At 38.4% G+C, this 14,273-nt stretch overlaps 2 protein-coding genes across 2 annotated transcripts; both read right to left on the bottom strand.

Annotated features, from left to right (window-relative positions):
- Positions 1–2,075: 2,075 nt before the first annotated feature.
- LOC149035047 (uncharacterized) lies at positions 2,076–7,360 on the bottom strand. The gene is made up of 6 exons (XM_089191230.1): positions 7,226–7,360; positions 5,214–5,464; positions 4,533–4,644; positions 4,170–4,301; positions 3,504–3,742; positions 2,076–2,926 (listed from the first exon to the last, which is right to left on the bottom strand). Exons 1-6 carry the CDS (start codon positions 7,293–7,295, stop codon positions 2,564–2,566), a joined length of 1,167 nt encoding a protein of 388 aa, XP_089047356.1. The 5' UTR covers positions 7,296–7,360; the 3' UTR covers positions 2,076–2,563.
- Positions 7,361–8,274: 914 nt separating this feature from the next.
- LOC149035048 (uncharacterized) lies at positions 8,275–13,263 on the bottom strand. Its single transcript, XM_089191231.1, has 6 exons — positions 13,193–13,263; positions 11,654–11,904; positions 10,969–11,080; positions 10,601–10,732; positions 9,846–10,084; positions 8,275–9,383 (listed from the first exon to the last, which is right to left on the bottom strand). The coding sequence occupies exons 1-6, from the start codon at positions 13,260–13,262 to the stop codon at positions 9,021–9,023; spliced, it is 1,167 nt and encodes a 388-aa protein (XP_089047357.1). The 5' UTR covers position 13,263; the 3' UTR covers positions 8,275–9,020.
- Positions 13,264–14,273: the final 1,010 nt, after the last annotated feature.

Below are 14,273 nucleotides of genomic sequence, written 5' to 3' on the forward strand. Positions count from 1 at the left end.
TGACGAGCAGCCATTCGTGAATATTGCTTGGTCAAACTGTTAAGGGCATATTTTTAAGAATATTTTGAAAACAATAATTTACAATTCTTTTATGCAGGAAGGCGGAAGCTGCCTAATACAGTCAAAGATAAAGTTCTTCAAATGGCTGCTGGCGAATGGGGCCGAACAAAGTTAAAATCTTTGAATGATAGTTTTTGCATGTGGGTGCAATCAAGCACAACCCTTTTCATCATGAGTTTTAAAAAGAACTGCAAGAATAAATCAATTGTTCTTACATTGTGTCCTGTTCGAGAAAACAAACTAATATTGCTATCAAAGGAATTCCTGACATGGCATCTCAGATACTCTACCACTGAGCTGGCTATAAGAGACTCATAGTAATGTTATCTATTTCACTGAACGTTTCAGAGAGGGAAGGTATGTTTCTAAAGAGACTGAGGTGCTGCGTCGGTTAAAGTATTACATGATACTTTGGTTCTCATCAACTGAATTGATAATATATTGGCCAACGTAAAGAGTTTCTCAAGCTGACTTTTCGAGTGTTATCCCCTCGTCAGAGTGAAGCCTTACAATCTTAGACCATTTTCGACACTAAATTGAAAGCTTTTTCGTTTTGATTTCTCGCTCCTATTAGCTTTACACTGGCAAATGGTATATTGTTGTGAAGCACGCCAGGAATTAAGAAAATCAGCACAGCTGGTACATTCAACTTTGCTGGCATATTCGTTCTTTTAAAAAAATTTATATCGTAAATTAATTGTATGTACCACACATGCCAATAGCGCTTTTCGCACGCGCTGATTAGCTCATTCGGAAATGATTAGCAAGTAGTATTCATGAGAGACAAAATCGAGCGTCGAGAGTTTAATTTTCGATCATTTTTTGGTATACTGACAGAAATAATCTAATATTTTGTTTCTGTAAAGATACTAAGCCAATTATTCACCTTAGTGTCGGTAAAAATAGTTGATATTAACCTCCACGTAGGTGGGCAATTGTTTATAGTGCATTAATGTATCAGGCAACGCTGCGCTTCTTGAAAGTAATGTTAATACATAAACTGGTAAATTATTAAAAAACTCAAGAGGTGGGAAGCAAAAGAAGTTGGCTCTTTAGTTCTGAACTACTGAGGAGCGAGTATAACCAAGCGTTTTGACGAGAACATCAGCTTGTTAATCCTCCTTTAAACGAGCAGTATGTTAATATACGGAACGCCTCGTTTGAACTTCTAGGAAACGTTGGAATGGCGGCTTTGGTTGAGATTTTCATACAGACTTAACACAATAGTTAAGAAAAAAACTCTTTGAAAACCAAATTTCCTTTAACAAGCTCAAAAACTACTTGACACCAGCAATCACTTTTTAAGCTTCAAAATTTTCAGAAACTTACCACCTCCGTGAACATTTGATATATATATATATATATCGTAAACGAGAAGCTTACTATTATTATTGAAACAAACAAATCAACCATGTTGTCTCCACTGGACAAATATGATGATAGTTTAACAACAAGCTGTATCAATCGTTTAACGGTTGAACCTGGATAGCCAGGGGAACCGCAACCACAATGATTTACATGAACAAGAATAATTATAGAATTATTAGAGGTAATAAATAAATAATTATTAGAAGTAATTACAAATTAATAGGCTATGCACAGATATCGCTAATGAGTTTCGTCGCTAATGAATTTCGTCGCTAATAACACGTTAATCTTCGAATGATACACAAGAAAAGAATTAATATACAGAAGCGAGCTTCGATAAAAGAAAAAACTGCTAAAGAGGCTCGAAAAAAATTACGCACCCAAAATGAAGCTATACAGGTGAATTGGTATTACTAAAATCTAAAAGGCACTGGTGCGAATGTCGTCGAAACCTAACTTTTTTCAAGTAATTTTTTAATGAATTTTTTTCTTTGATAGCAGCTCGCCTATGTGGATCATTTCTTTACTTCTTCAATATTTTATTTTGTTGGCCGGTCAACTCAACTAAGCTGGTTTTCTGACTGTAGAAGCAGCTTTATTTGCACAACAGCAAAAAATGCTTTCCACTCTGGGTCTTCAGTTTAAGCTTTTGTTTTTAAATTTTTTCCTCATTATTATTATTATTGTCTTTTTCTCTATTCAAGAGTGCACCTGGCTCATTCCCAGCCATCTTGAGTGACGCTTGCCATGAAGAAGCGGAGGAGCACAAAGCACGATGGGTAACTTTCTATCGTCATCATCATCAATAGCTCGTATACAAATAGAAGTCATTTACCATGGAAATTTACCCAAAGCATCGTTTGCACGAAAATGTACGTAAATCTTTGTCACTTTACTTTTGTTTTCATAAGTATATTCGTTGATTTCAGCCACGAATGAATATTTCGAAAGTAGCAGGTAACAACATTCGGCTATCATCGGTCAACTGACCGACAGACCGACTGACTGACTGACTCGCCAACGATCAACTGACTGACATCTTGACTGAGTAAATGGTTGACTGTCTAACTGATTGACCGACTTACTGAAGGTACAGCACCATATTGTGCGCCACAAAAACTCTTTCAGCCATAATTTATCCCAGTCCAACACTCATCAGTCTGCTACTTCGCGGCCGATGTCCATTGACGTTGAAGGCGACTCCGGCATAACTTGAATCAGTGGATGCTGACCGGAAGTAAGGGGTGAGCTTATCATCACACCAACCATTGCAGTGCTTATAACAGTTTGTATAACCGGATATGAAAAAGCCAGAGTAAAAGCTGTGGTCACAGATAAGAAGCTGGTACTCATGACTTGTGTTAGCTACACCTCCACCTAGCCACAGGCCAGAAATTTGTGTCTGGTAATTTCCCTCTGCGACGAGACTGGAATTAAGTTTATAGGTAAAGAAAGCCTTTTCATTCGTGGTCTCATCCACAAAGAGAATTTCCTGAAACTGCAAGCAAAAAAAGAGAAAAAACAGACAGGAAAAGACTGTCGTGTCGAATAAGATGACTAGGTTAAGAGAGCAAGAACAAATAGATTAAGAATCTTCGGACTGAAACTTGATGAAAAAGCACTATTCTGGTGATAAGAAATAGTTTAGCATTCCAAAAAAAAAACAGTCTCTAATTTTGAAAATGTAGTCATCAAATTTAAGAAACAGTGACCCATGTTCAAATTATGAGTGCCAGACCAAATGAAGCACAGTACAGAGGGTACTGAAATTCTTGTAGTAAATTTGGCATTCCAGCAGAGATCACTGACAGTCCTCATCTATAGTAGGATACAGAGTGGGTTAAAACCTAAATATAGAATAAAAACGATAAAACACCCAGTGAAAATATAAAATATTTCCAGAAAATTATAACATCAGAATAAAGTAAAATCAGGGCAAGAGAGTGTTTATAAGCTATTTATCAGGCTGATTACTCATTATGGCGCCTGAAATATGACAAACACATATGCCAGGATTTGCCAAACATCGTTAATCCTCAAAATTAAACTCTTGCACCTCAACCCCTCTTAATCACCTGAACATTATTGCAGTCAGTTCGGTACCCGTCTGTGCCATAGCTATAATTCTCGTCATAGGTCACTTCTGTTTTAGGGTCAGCACGATTGTCAGTAGAGTAACACATCGTCCATCCTCCTCCAAATGACGTCATATCACAATACGCCCAGAATTTGCTGTTCCCGATGTTCGGTTGTATTTCGTACATCCCATCTGGAGCACTCGGGAATGTGGTCTTGATCTCCTTGCAATTAATTCCTTTTAAAGAGACAAAAAAAAAAGATACCAGGCCTCGTTATTGGCGATATATGTCACGGTTTTTTTCATTGTCATTAAAATCTATGCAATCACGGGCAATTCACCAGCTATTTACAAAGGATTAAAAGCTGTTAACTTTTAATTGTACTAATTACACTATATCACCAAGCCTTAGGGAGCTTTATTGATTTCTCGTTTGAACGACCCGAGGGATTCCGCGCACCCAGCCTCACAAGGAAGGCTATTCCACAACGTGGGGCCACTATAGCTAAAAATATTTTAAAATGAATTTGTGGTGGTAAGTTTTTCTCGGGTCCCTCAGGTTGTAGCTTGTATTGCGTTAAAAATGAAGTCCCGTACAGACCTCCCGCCGGCTCGCGTTGCTTAAGGCATCATACTTTCTCGCGGACGTTTCCCATTGGCTTACTTGTCATAAGCTGGCAGACTCCTACGCCATCGAACACACCGCTGACACAATTGCATACATATGAGCCCGCGGTGTTAACGCAGTCCTCGTTCACCGGGCAGTTGAACTGGTTGGTTTGACACTCGTCTATGTCTGCAGAAAAGAGCGACTTTCAATGAGTGACAGGGAAAATCAGCTCAGGGAGGTCAGTTAGGTCAACCATCGAAAGTGATCCTGAGTTGCTTTGAATTTTCTTTACCTCGTTGATTGGTCATGAATTGTCGCTCTATCCTCTCAATCAGCTCATACAATCAATACAAAACTAAAAACAATCGCGTCTTAATTCATGAGGTGACACTAAATTGCTTGGTTTGCTTAACATACCCGTTTCACAGCTGTTACCGGTAAATCCTGGTGGACACAGACACTGGAAAGTTGTCTCCGTGAGGGAAACACATGTGGCGTTATCAGGGCAAGGACTTGACGAACAACGACTCTAACCCAGAAATAAATGAAATATCTGTCATGTTATTCTGGCAGAGAAATCATGAGCAGTCGCCAAAACTTGAAAATGAAGTGGGCAAAACTTTGGAGATTCAAATAACGGCGTAATTCCAGGCAAAAATAAGAGTTAACTGAGTGTGCCCGATACAAAGAAATTACAGTATGTCGCACTTAATCCCAAAAGACCAAAAAGATATATTGTTTGTTAAATACATCAGCAAAGATTTAGAAAACTTATCGATGACACCTGCTAACTGACTAGTAAAACCCTATGCAATTTCTTCTTTTAAGTCAGCCACACGGCATACTTATTTTATATAAATTAAAACTGATGAGACTTCATTTTCAAAATTAAACTTGTAAAGTTAGATTTTCAGTCAACATTAGTCTCCATTCTCCCCCTCTCCAACATTGTTTTGAAACGAGGCTATTATCGTTCGAAACCTTAAAGCGGAAATCATGTAAATAAACTTCATTCTCACGACGAAAGCTTTGCTAATTTAGTATCATTCTGAGGGTAAGGTGTTTTGGAACTCAGAAATGGCCCATTACATTATATACCTCAGTTGGTCTGTACATGTACCCTGCCATAGGAACTAAATCAGCAGGGTCTCGGATGTGATCCGATTTGCTGAGCTCACATTGATGTCCATGAGCCTGTTTAGGTCCTATGTTGTAGGAGAGACACATGAGGTCGCGGTAACAAGCAATCTCACAATGGTCATCTGTCTTCACTGGTATCGTTTTGATCACGTGACCAATAAGGGCTTTATCAACAATGCCTTGCAAGAAATGCACGTGTCGGCAGACATCTGTAAAAACAAGAAGTAACATGAGAATTTTTTTTAGATATGGTTTGCAGGGTTTTCAATAACATTTTCCACAGGCGCCTGCCGATGGTGTGCCCGGAGAGAGCCGTAAGGCGAAACTCAAACATGAATGCCTGGTTGTAGGTTAAACAGACTGCGGTAAGGGTTCGTAATGGCGGCAGTAGAACATCGGTGGCGGCTTTTTATAAACCATTGCGTCTGAAATTAATAGTTTATCAGATAAGAGTTAAGGGTTATATCCATATGAGCGAGGAAACGTTGTCGTTTACCACTGTATATTAAACTCAAGTCACTGAGCTAAGCTTAATTTTTCCCACCATCTTTGCGACAACTTTTCAAAATCATTTTTTCAAAGTTGAGCAACTCTTTATCAAGAATGAATTACCTATAAAATCAAATGTATGAAAGGGAGAAGATGCAAGCGCGTTTTTCTAAAAACAATAACTTTGGGGGAACTCTCAGGACTGAACGAAACACATTTACGTAAGCGCTTTTCTTTTCCACCATAATGCAACAAAGTCATTTTTAAAATACATTTTTTTCCATTCACAGCGTTCCCTTTTGATGAGTGTCATCTGCAACATTCAAAAACCACCGTCCATTTCCTTCCTTCCGTGTTGTATCGATCCAAAACAATTCCTCATTTTGAGTCAAATATCCTCACTGTACATCGAGGAAACATCTACATATGCATGTTTTTAACCGCAAAGTATCATATTCAATTCCATAACCTCCGACCAAGAGGTGTTTCGAGAGACACCTTATTTGCATGAAATCACTTTTAGCAGCAGAACCAAGCGGTAAGGGGTAATGGTAAAGTTTGTCGAATATTTCCGATGGAAATTAATTGTCTCAGTTGCTGCTAAAGTTGTACAAGTTTTGACAATCATGATATCTATATCCGTTTCAGATCTCGAAATTAAAAGTGTTCATTCTATAACTATTTCCACCTTCATTTTACCACTTACCCTTCCGAAGTCTTGCGAGGTCTGAGTTTAGTTAGGAATCGAAAAAGATGCAAATTGCCATTGGCTTTTATTATGCATTATTGTATCAGGAAGCAAACACAGTGAGTATAGACTTAGTTATTTCGTTTATTATTGTTAGTACTAAGTGTTAGCCATAACATTTTAACATGGAAAGTAATTACAGGAAAATTAATAGTTCAGGCTCATAGTACGAGCTGCACCTATTCCGGTGTCTTGGTCGTAAACACAACTAATAATTCGACAGCATTTACCATGAATTAGTAATGAAAAGTAAATTATAAGTCCTCGATATATAAAGTATCCTTATCTTCAAACATGTTTCTAAGTCCCTGCTAAATGTTGCAAGATTAGTGGAATAAAACAACGGAAAATCCCTCTATCAGCTGAAGTATTTACAAGAGATAAAATGTTGTCGATAGTCTTCCGAAATATTTTTACGCATGCATTATTTTCAGCGCTTAAATCTTCGTGCAAATTATAGTTAGCAGGAGATCGATCTGAAACACCTGATGTGTCTGACTAAACGCTCATCGAGAGAAAAACTTTCCGTCTCTACCATCACTCAAGACTGCTTATCGCTACCCTCGAGATGGATAACTAAAACGTAAGCAGAACTGCGAACGAGAAAATGATACTTTGAGGGGAAAGAACTTTCTTAGGTTTCAACCTTGGAGACAAGGTAAAGTATGAATGTTTTTTTTTCCTTTTTCATATTACGCTCTCTAACTTTAACTGATTAATTTGAGAGACTTACCGACACCTCCGACAACCACGAAATGAACTGCGAACATAATGTGATGTAATAAAGCGAAGGCGAGAGACATGTTGTTGAGATGGTACTTTGCTGTCAAGTTTCCAGTTTAGATTTAAAGAAGAGTTGGGAAAACCCCATAGCTTAACGATCCAGTGCGAGGCCAGCTTAACACCCCAAAGCGAGGCAACCATATGCTTGTTAAGACGTTACTATGGAAACCGTCGCTACTGCTAAATACTACAGGTTTACGCCAAACTTGAATGCGCGTTTAATAACTCCCAGATAGACAAATGTAAAGATGGAAGATGTGCAAATGTATAAACGTGTAAACGTGATTCGACTGAAAATTAATAATCAATACAAATATCAAAGTACAAATATGATAACGTCAAGAATAACGACAAGAGTAAAAACAAAGCTACATGAAAAATAAATGAACTTAGAATTTGTGGCATAACCAAGTCCGATAGGAAAAACTCTCCGAAAAAAGTACCACGGCGCTAGCAAAAACCAACGGAACGACCGCCCTAGTTGAGGTCAACTAGCGAATGAAAAATTTAGCAAAAACAACGCTTATACAGGCTACCAACGTTACAAAAAGCTTACGAACATTATTGAAAGAAAAAAAGGTAACCATGTTGTCTCCACTGGACAAATATGATGATAGGTAAACAAAGAGCTGTTTCACGGATCGTTTGACGGTTGACCGGGGGAACCACAACCACAGTGATTTACATGAACCAGAATGATTCTAGAAGTAATTACAATTTGCCATGCACTGATGTCGCCAATGATACTTTGATCTTCGAATGATACACAAGAAAAGAAATAATATACAGAGGCGAGCTTCATTAAAAGAAAAAAACGTTAAAGAAGCTTAAAGAAATTTACGCTCCCAACACGAAGCTATACAGATGAATTGGTATCACTAACATCTGAAATGCACTAGTGCGAATTCCCGTCGAAATCACTTCAATCAATTTCACTCATAGCAGTTCGCCTACGGGGATCATTTCTTTACTTCTTTAATTTTTTATTTTGTCCGCCTGTCAACTGAACTAGCCTGTTTTTATGACTTAAAAGGAAGCTTTATTTGCACAACCGCAAACAGTGCTTTTCACATTAAGTTTTCATTTTTGCTTTCATTTTTTTCCTTATTATTACTTGGGTCTTTTTCTCTATTGAAGAGTGCTCCTGGCCCATTCCCAGCCATCTTGAGTGACGCTCACCATGAAGAAGTTGGGGAGCACAAAGCACGGTGGGTACCTTTCTATCACCATCATCAATCGCTCGTATACAAATAGAAATCATTTACCGAAATATTTGACCTAAACATCGCTTGCACAAAAATGTACACAAGTCTTTATCACTTTCTTGCTGTTTTTATAAGTTTATTCTTTGATTTCAGACTTACGTGAATATTTTTCAATTCAAACTCAACAGTCTACAAACTGAAAGGGAGGCTTGGAGGCCAAGGAACAAAACTTGACGTAAACATGCGCGTATTATGATATCCGTCCTTTTTTAGAGTGACCATCAGAAGACGGCTATAGATGGCCAAAAGACATGTGGTTTGAGAGTTTTTAACACTGATACGTCTAAATCATCATCATTTTGCGTTTGAAAGCTGCCACGAATGAATATTTTGAAAGTAGCAGATAACAACATTCGGCTATAATCGGTCAACTGATAGACAGACCGACTGACTGACTGACTGACCAACGATCAACTGAAGACTGACTTACTGAAGGTATAACACCATATTGTACGCCACAAAAACTCTTTAAGCCACAATTTATCTCAGTCCAACACTAATCGGTCTACTGCTTCGCGACCGATGTCCATTGACGTTAAAGGCGACTCCAGCATAACCTGAATGAGTGGACGCTGACCGGAAGTAAGGGGTGTGTGTATCACCACACCAACTATTGCACCTCTTATAACAGTTTGTATAACCGGATATGAAAAAGCCAGAGTAGAAGCTGTGGTCACAGATAAGAAGCTGGTATTCTTGACTTGTGGTAGCTACACCTCCACCTAGCCACGGGCCGGAGATTTGTGTCTGGTAATTTCCCTCTGCGACGAGACTGGAATTAAGTTTATAGGTAAAGAAAGCCTTTTCATTCGTGGTCTCATCCACAAAGAGAATTTCCTGAAACTGCAGGCAAAAAAAAAGAAAAAACAGACAGGAAAAGACTGTCGTGTCGAATAAGATGACTAGGTTAAGAGAGCAAGAACAAATAGATTAAGAATCTTCGGACTGAAACTTGATGAAAAAGCACCATTCTGGTGATAAGAAATAGTTTAGCATTCCAAAAAAAAAAAACAGTCTCTAATTTTGAAAATGTAGTCATCAAATTTAAGAAACAGTGACTCATTTCAAGTACAGAGGGTACTGAAATTCTTGTGGTAAATTTGGCATTCCAGCGGGGATCACTAACAGTCCTCATCTATAGTAGGATACAGAGTGGGTTAAAACCTAAATATAGTGTTTATAAGCTATTTATCAGACTGATTACTCATTATGGCGCCTGAAATATGACAAACACATATGCCAGAATTTGCCAAACATCGTTAATCCTCAAAATTAAACTCTTGCACCTCAACCTCTCTTAAGCACCTGAACATTATTGCAGTCAGTTCGGTAACCATCTGCACCATAAGGATAATTCTCGTCATAGGTCACTTGTGTTTTAGGGTCAGCAAGATCGTCAGTGGAGTAACACATCGTCCATCCTCCTCCAAATGACGTCATATCACAATACGCCCAGAATTTGCTGTTCCCGATGTTCGGTTGTATTTCGTACATCCCATCTGGAGCACTCGGGACCGTAATCTTGATCTCCTTGCAATCAGTTCCTTTCAAAGAGAGAGAGAAAAGAAAAGAAGTTAGATACCAGGCCTCGTTATTAGCGATATAGGGCACGCTTTTTTCCGCCCGTGGGAAGATTTGAAACGAGTCGGGAAGAGGTTAGCTGGAGGTCTGATATTATCAGTGTTATTATTGTCATTGAAATTTATGTAATCACGAGCAGTTCACCAGCTATTGACAAAGAACTATTAACTACTAATAATATTACTTACTTAATATTACTGCTTTCCATAAATGTTGTGCCTTAGAGAACTTTGTTGATTTCTCGTTTGAACGACCCGAGGGGTTCCGCGCAATCAGCCTCGCAAGGGAGGCTATTCCACAATATGGAGCCACTACAACTAAAACTATTTTTGAATGAATTTGTTGGTGGTATTCAAACATTAAGTTTGTTCTCGGAGTTCCTCAAGTTGTAGCTTGTATTGAAATCCCGCACAGACCTCCCGCCGGCTCGCGTTGTTTAAGCTATCATACTTTCTCGCGGACGTTTCTCATTAGCTTGCCTGTCATAAGTTGGCAGACTCCTACGCCATCGAACACACCGCTGACACAATTGCATACATATGAGCCTGCGGTGTTAACGCACTCCTCGTTCACCGGGCAGTTGAACTGGTTGACTTCACACTCGTCTATGTCTGTAGCAAAAAGTGACTTTCAAATGAATGACAGGGAAAATCAGCTCAGGGAGGTCAGGTAGGTCAAGCATCGAAAGTGATCCTAAACTGCTTTGAATTTGCTTTACCTCGCTCTGTGATTGGTTAAGAATACTCGCTCTATCCTCTAAATCAATTCACACTATCAGATACAAAACTAAAAACAATCGCGTCTTAATTTATGAGGTGACACCACATTGCTTGGTTGCTTAACATACCCGTTTCACAGCTGTTACCACTAAATCCTGGTTGACACAAACACTGGAAAGTTGTCTCCGTGAGAGAAAGACATGTGGTGTTATCAGGGCAAGGACTTGACGAACAACGACTCTAACCAAGAAATAAATAAATTATCTGTCACGTTATTCTGGCAGAGAAATCACGAACAGTCGCCAAAACTTGAAAATGAAGTGGGAAAAACTTTGGAGATTCAAATAACGGCGTAGTTCCTGGCAAAAGAGTAAACTAAGTGTGCCTGATACAAAGAATTACAGTATGTCGCATTTAATCCCAAAAGGCGAAAAGAAACATTTCTTTAAATACATCAGCAAAGATTTTGAAAACTTATCAATGACAGCTGCTAACTAAAATCTTGCCAAAGAGGATAAATTTGTTCCCTGAATTTGGTGAAACCCTACGCAATTTCTTTTTTTAAGTCAGCTACACGGCATAATTATTTTAGATAAATTAAAGTTAGATGTTCAGTGAACATTAGTCTCCATTCTCCCTCTCTCCAACATTGCTTTGAAACGAGGCTATTATCGTGCGACATCTTTGGGCGGAAATCATATTCTCTCCTAATGTAAATAACCTCCATTCTTACGACAAAAGCTTTGCCAATTTGGCCTCATTCTGAGGGAGAGGCCTTTTTGAAACTCAGGAACGGCACATTACATTATGTACCTCAGTTGGTCTGTATATGTACCCTGCCATAGGAACTAAATCAGCAGGGTCTTGGATGTGATCCGATTTGCTGAGTTCACATTGCTGTCCATGAGCCTGTTTGGGTCCTATGTTATAGGAGAGACACATGAGGTCGCGGTAACAAGCAATCTCACAATGGTCATCTGTCTCCACTGGTATCGTTTTGATAATGTGACCAATAAGGGCTTTATCAGCAATGCCTTGTAAGAAATGTACTTGTCTGCAGACATCTGTAAATAAAACAAGAAGTATCATGAGATTTTTTTCAAATATGGTTTGCAGGGGTTTTCAATAAAATTTCCATAGGCGTCTGCCAATGGTGTAATAGGATGCAGTGCCCGGAGAAGGGCCGTAAGACGAAAATCAACAACTGATGCCTGCTTGCAGGCTTCCCCACAATCTTTGCAAAAACTTTTCAAAATCATTTGTTTAAAGCCGAACAACACTTTATGAGGATGAATTACTTAAAAAGTCAAATGCATAAAAAGTGGGAAGATGCAAGCACATTTCTTCAAAAACAGCAACTTTAGGGGAACTCTCAGGTCTTAAAGAGACATATTTACGCTTTCCTTGCAACTTTTCTACCATAACGCAACAAATTAATCTTTTAATTACTTTTTCATTTACAACGCTTCCTTGTGATGAGTGCCGGCAGCAACATTCAAAAACCACCATCCACTTTCTTCCTATCGTGTTGTAACGATCCGAAATAATTTCTCATTTTGAGTTGAATATCCTTACCGCACATCAAAGGAAACATTTGAGTTTGTGTGTTTTTGACAGCAAATGATCATACTTCATCCTACACCTGACCAAGAGATGCTTCGAGAGACCCCTAATTAGCATGAATCATGAATCACTTTTGCCGATATATGTATTTCACGCAAACATTTGTTTTTCAAACTCAACTTAATTGGATTTTCTTTCGGTTTGCCTTTGTCAAAAATAATTCGAGCTGTACAACTATTCCGGTCTCTTAATCGTAAACACAACTAAGAATTCAACAACATTTTGTATTACCATGAATTAGTAATGATTAGTTATGTATCAGTCCTCGATATGTAAAGTATCGTTATCTTCAAACATTGTACCAAGTCCCTTCTTAGTGTTGCGATATTAGTGGAGTAAAACAGCAGAAAATCTTTCCTATCAGCTGAAGTATTTACAAGTGATAAAATGTTGTCGATAGTCTTCCGAAATATTTTTACGCTTGTTGAATTTTTAGTGCTTGAATTTTCGCGCAAATTTTCGTAAGTAGGAGATCTGAAACACCTGGTGTGTTTGACTAAACTCTCATCGTGAGAACAACTTTCCGTCTCTACCATCACCCAAGACTGCTTATTGCTACCCTCGAGATGGATAACTAAACCGTAAGCAGAACTGCGAACGAGAAAATGATGCTTTGAGTGCAAAGAACTTTCTTAGGTTTCAACCTTGGAGACAAGGTAAAGTATGAACGTTTCCTTTTTTCCTTTTTCGTATTATGCTCTCTAACTTTAATTAATTTTAGAGACTTACCGCTACCTCCGACAACCACGAAATGAACTGCGAACATAAGGTAATGTGATGAAGCTATGGCGAGAAACATGTTTTAGAGATGATAGTTTGCTGTCAAGTTTCTAAATTAGATTTAAGGAAGAGTTGAGGAAGCCTGACAGCCAAACGATCCAATGACAGGCCAGCTTAAAACTCCAAAGTGAGACAGCCTTGTGTCTTGTTATGTCGTTACTATGGAAATCATCGCCAACGCTTTTTTTTTTAGACAAATAATTTAACTCAAAAAACGCTAAAGAGGTTCCACGAAAGTCTTAACCAGCTTTGCCAGAAATCTTCGAAAAAGGCTGTCTGCAAACGTGACTCAAATCTAAACTTCACCAAATAATATTTATTTTGATTTGATTTAAAACGGCTTTCTCCTAATATCACCCACCACATTAAATATTGAATATTTATGTCCTTATGCAATTATCACGATCCTTTTGTATTGTCGTGACATTTGCAGCGAACATTTGTTTGTGATGTTTGCACGAGGCTCTGGAATGGTGGTTTTGCGTAGTCCTCGCTTGGCCGCGCGAATTCTAAGCACCACTTACCATGGTAAAAGTCAATAAAATATCAGCATACGAACTAAAATGAGCTGGTTTCTGAGCTTCATCTTGCACCATATTTCTTTAGGATTAAAAGATATCGAAAACATTAGAATAATAAACATGAATTTTAAAATATTAAAAATATTACTGCGCGCGCGAAAGTTAACGGGACTTTAGAGAAACGGCCCGCCTGGCGTGACTTACTGGCGTAAATAAGCCAGAATTTAGTCATGATATCTCAAAATACACCTGTCAGCGCTCAAGTCAGATTTCTTGGCCCACATAGCGCTTCAGCTTCCTACCTTGATAATCATGATGTTCGACCTCTTCGTTTTTCTTCTTATCCTAAAGATCTCGCTCACATTATATCTTCACACAGTTCAAGGAATCGGTAAGTTAAAGAATTTCATTGTTGATACCTAAAAAGCTTTAAGGTTTTCCTAACTACGCGAAGTAAGGCCTTTTTTATTTATCCATAAGCATCATTCTTCATATAAAGGGAGAATTTG

This window comes from Pocillopora damicornis, chromosome 13, assembly GCF_964200805.1.
Source record: "Pocillopora damicornis chromosome 13, jaPocDami1.2, whole genome shotgun sequence".
Classification (NCBI taxonomy): domain Eukaryota; kingdom Metazoa; phylum Cnidaria; class Anthozoa; order Scleractinia; family Pocilloporidae; genus Pocillopora; species Pocillopora damicornis.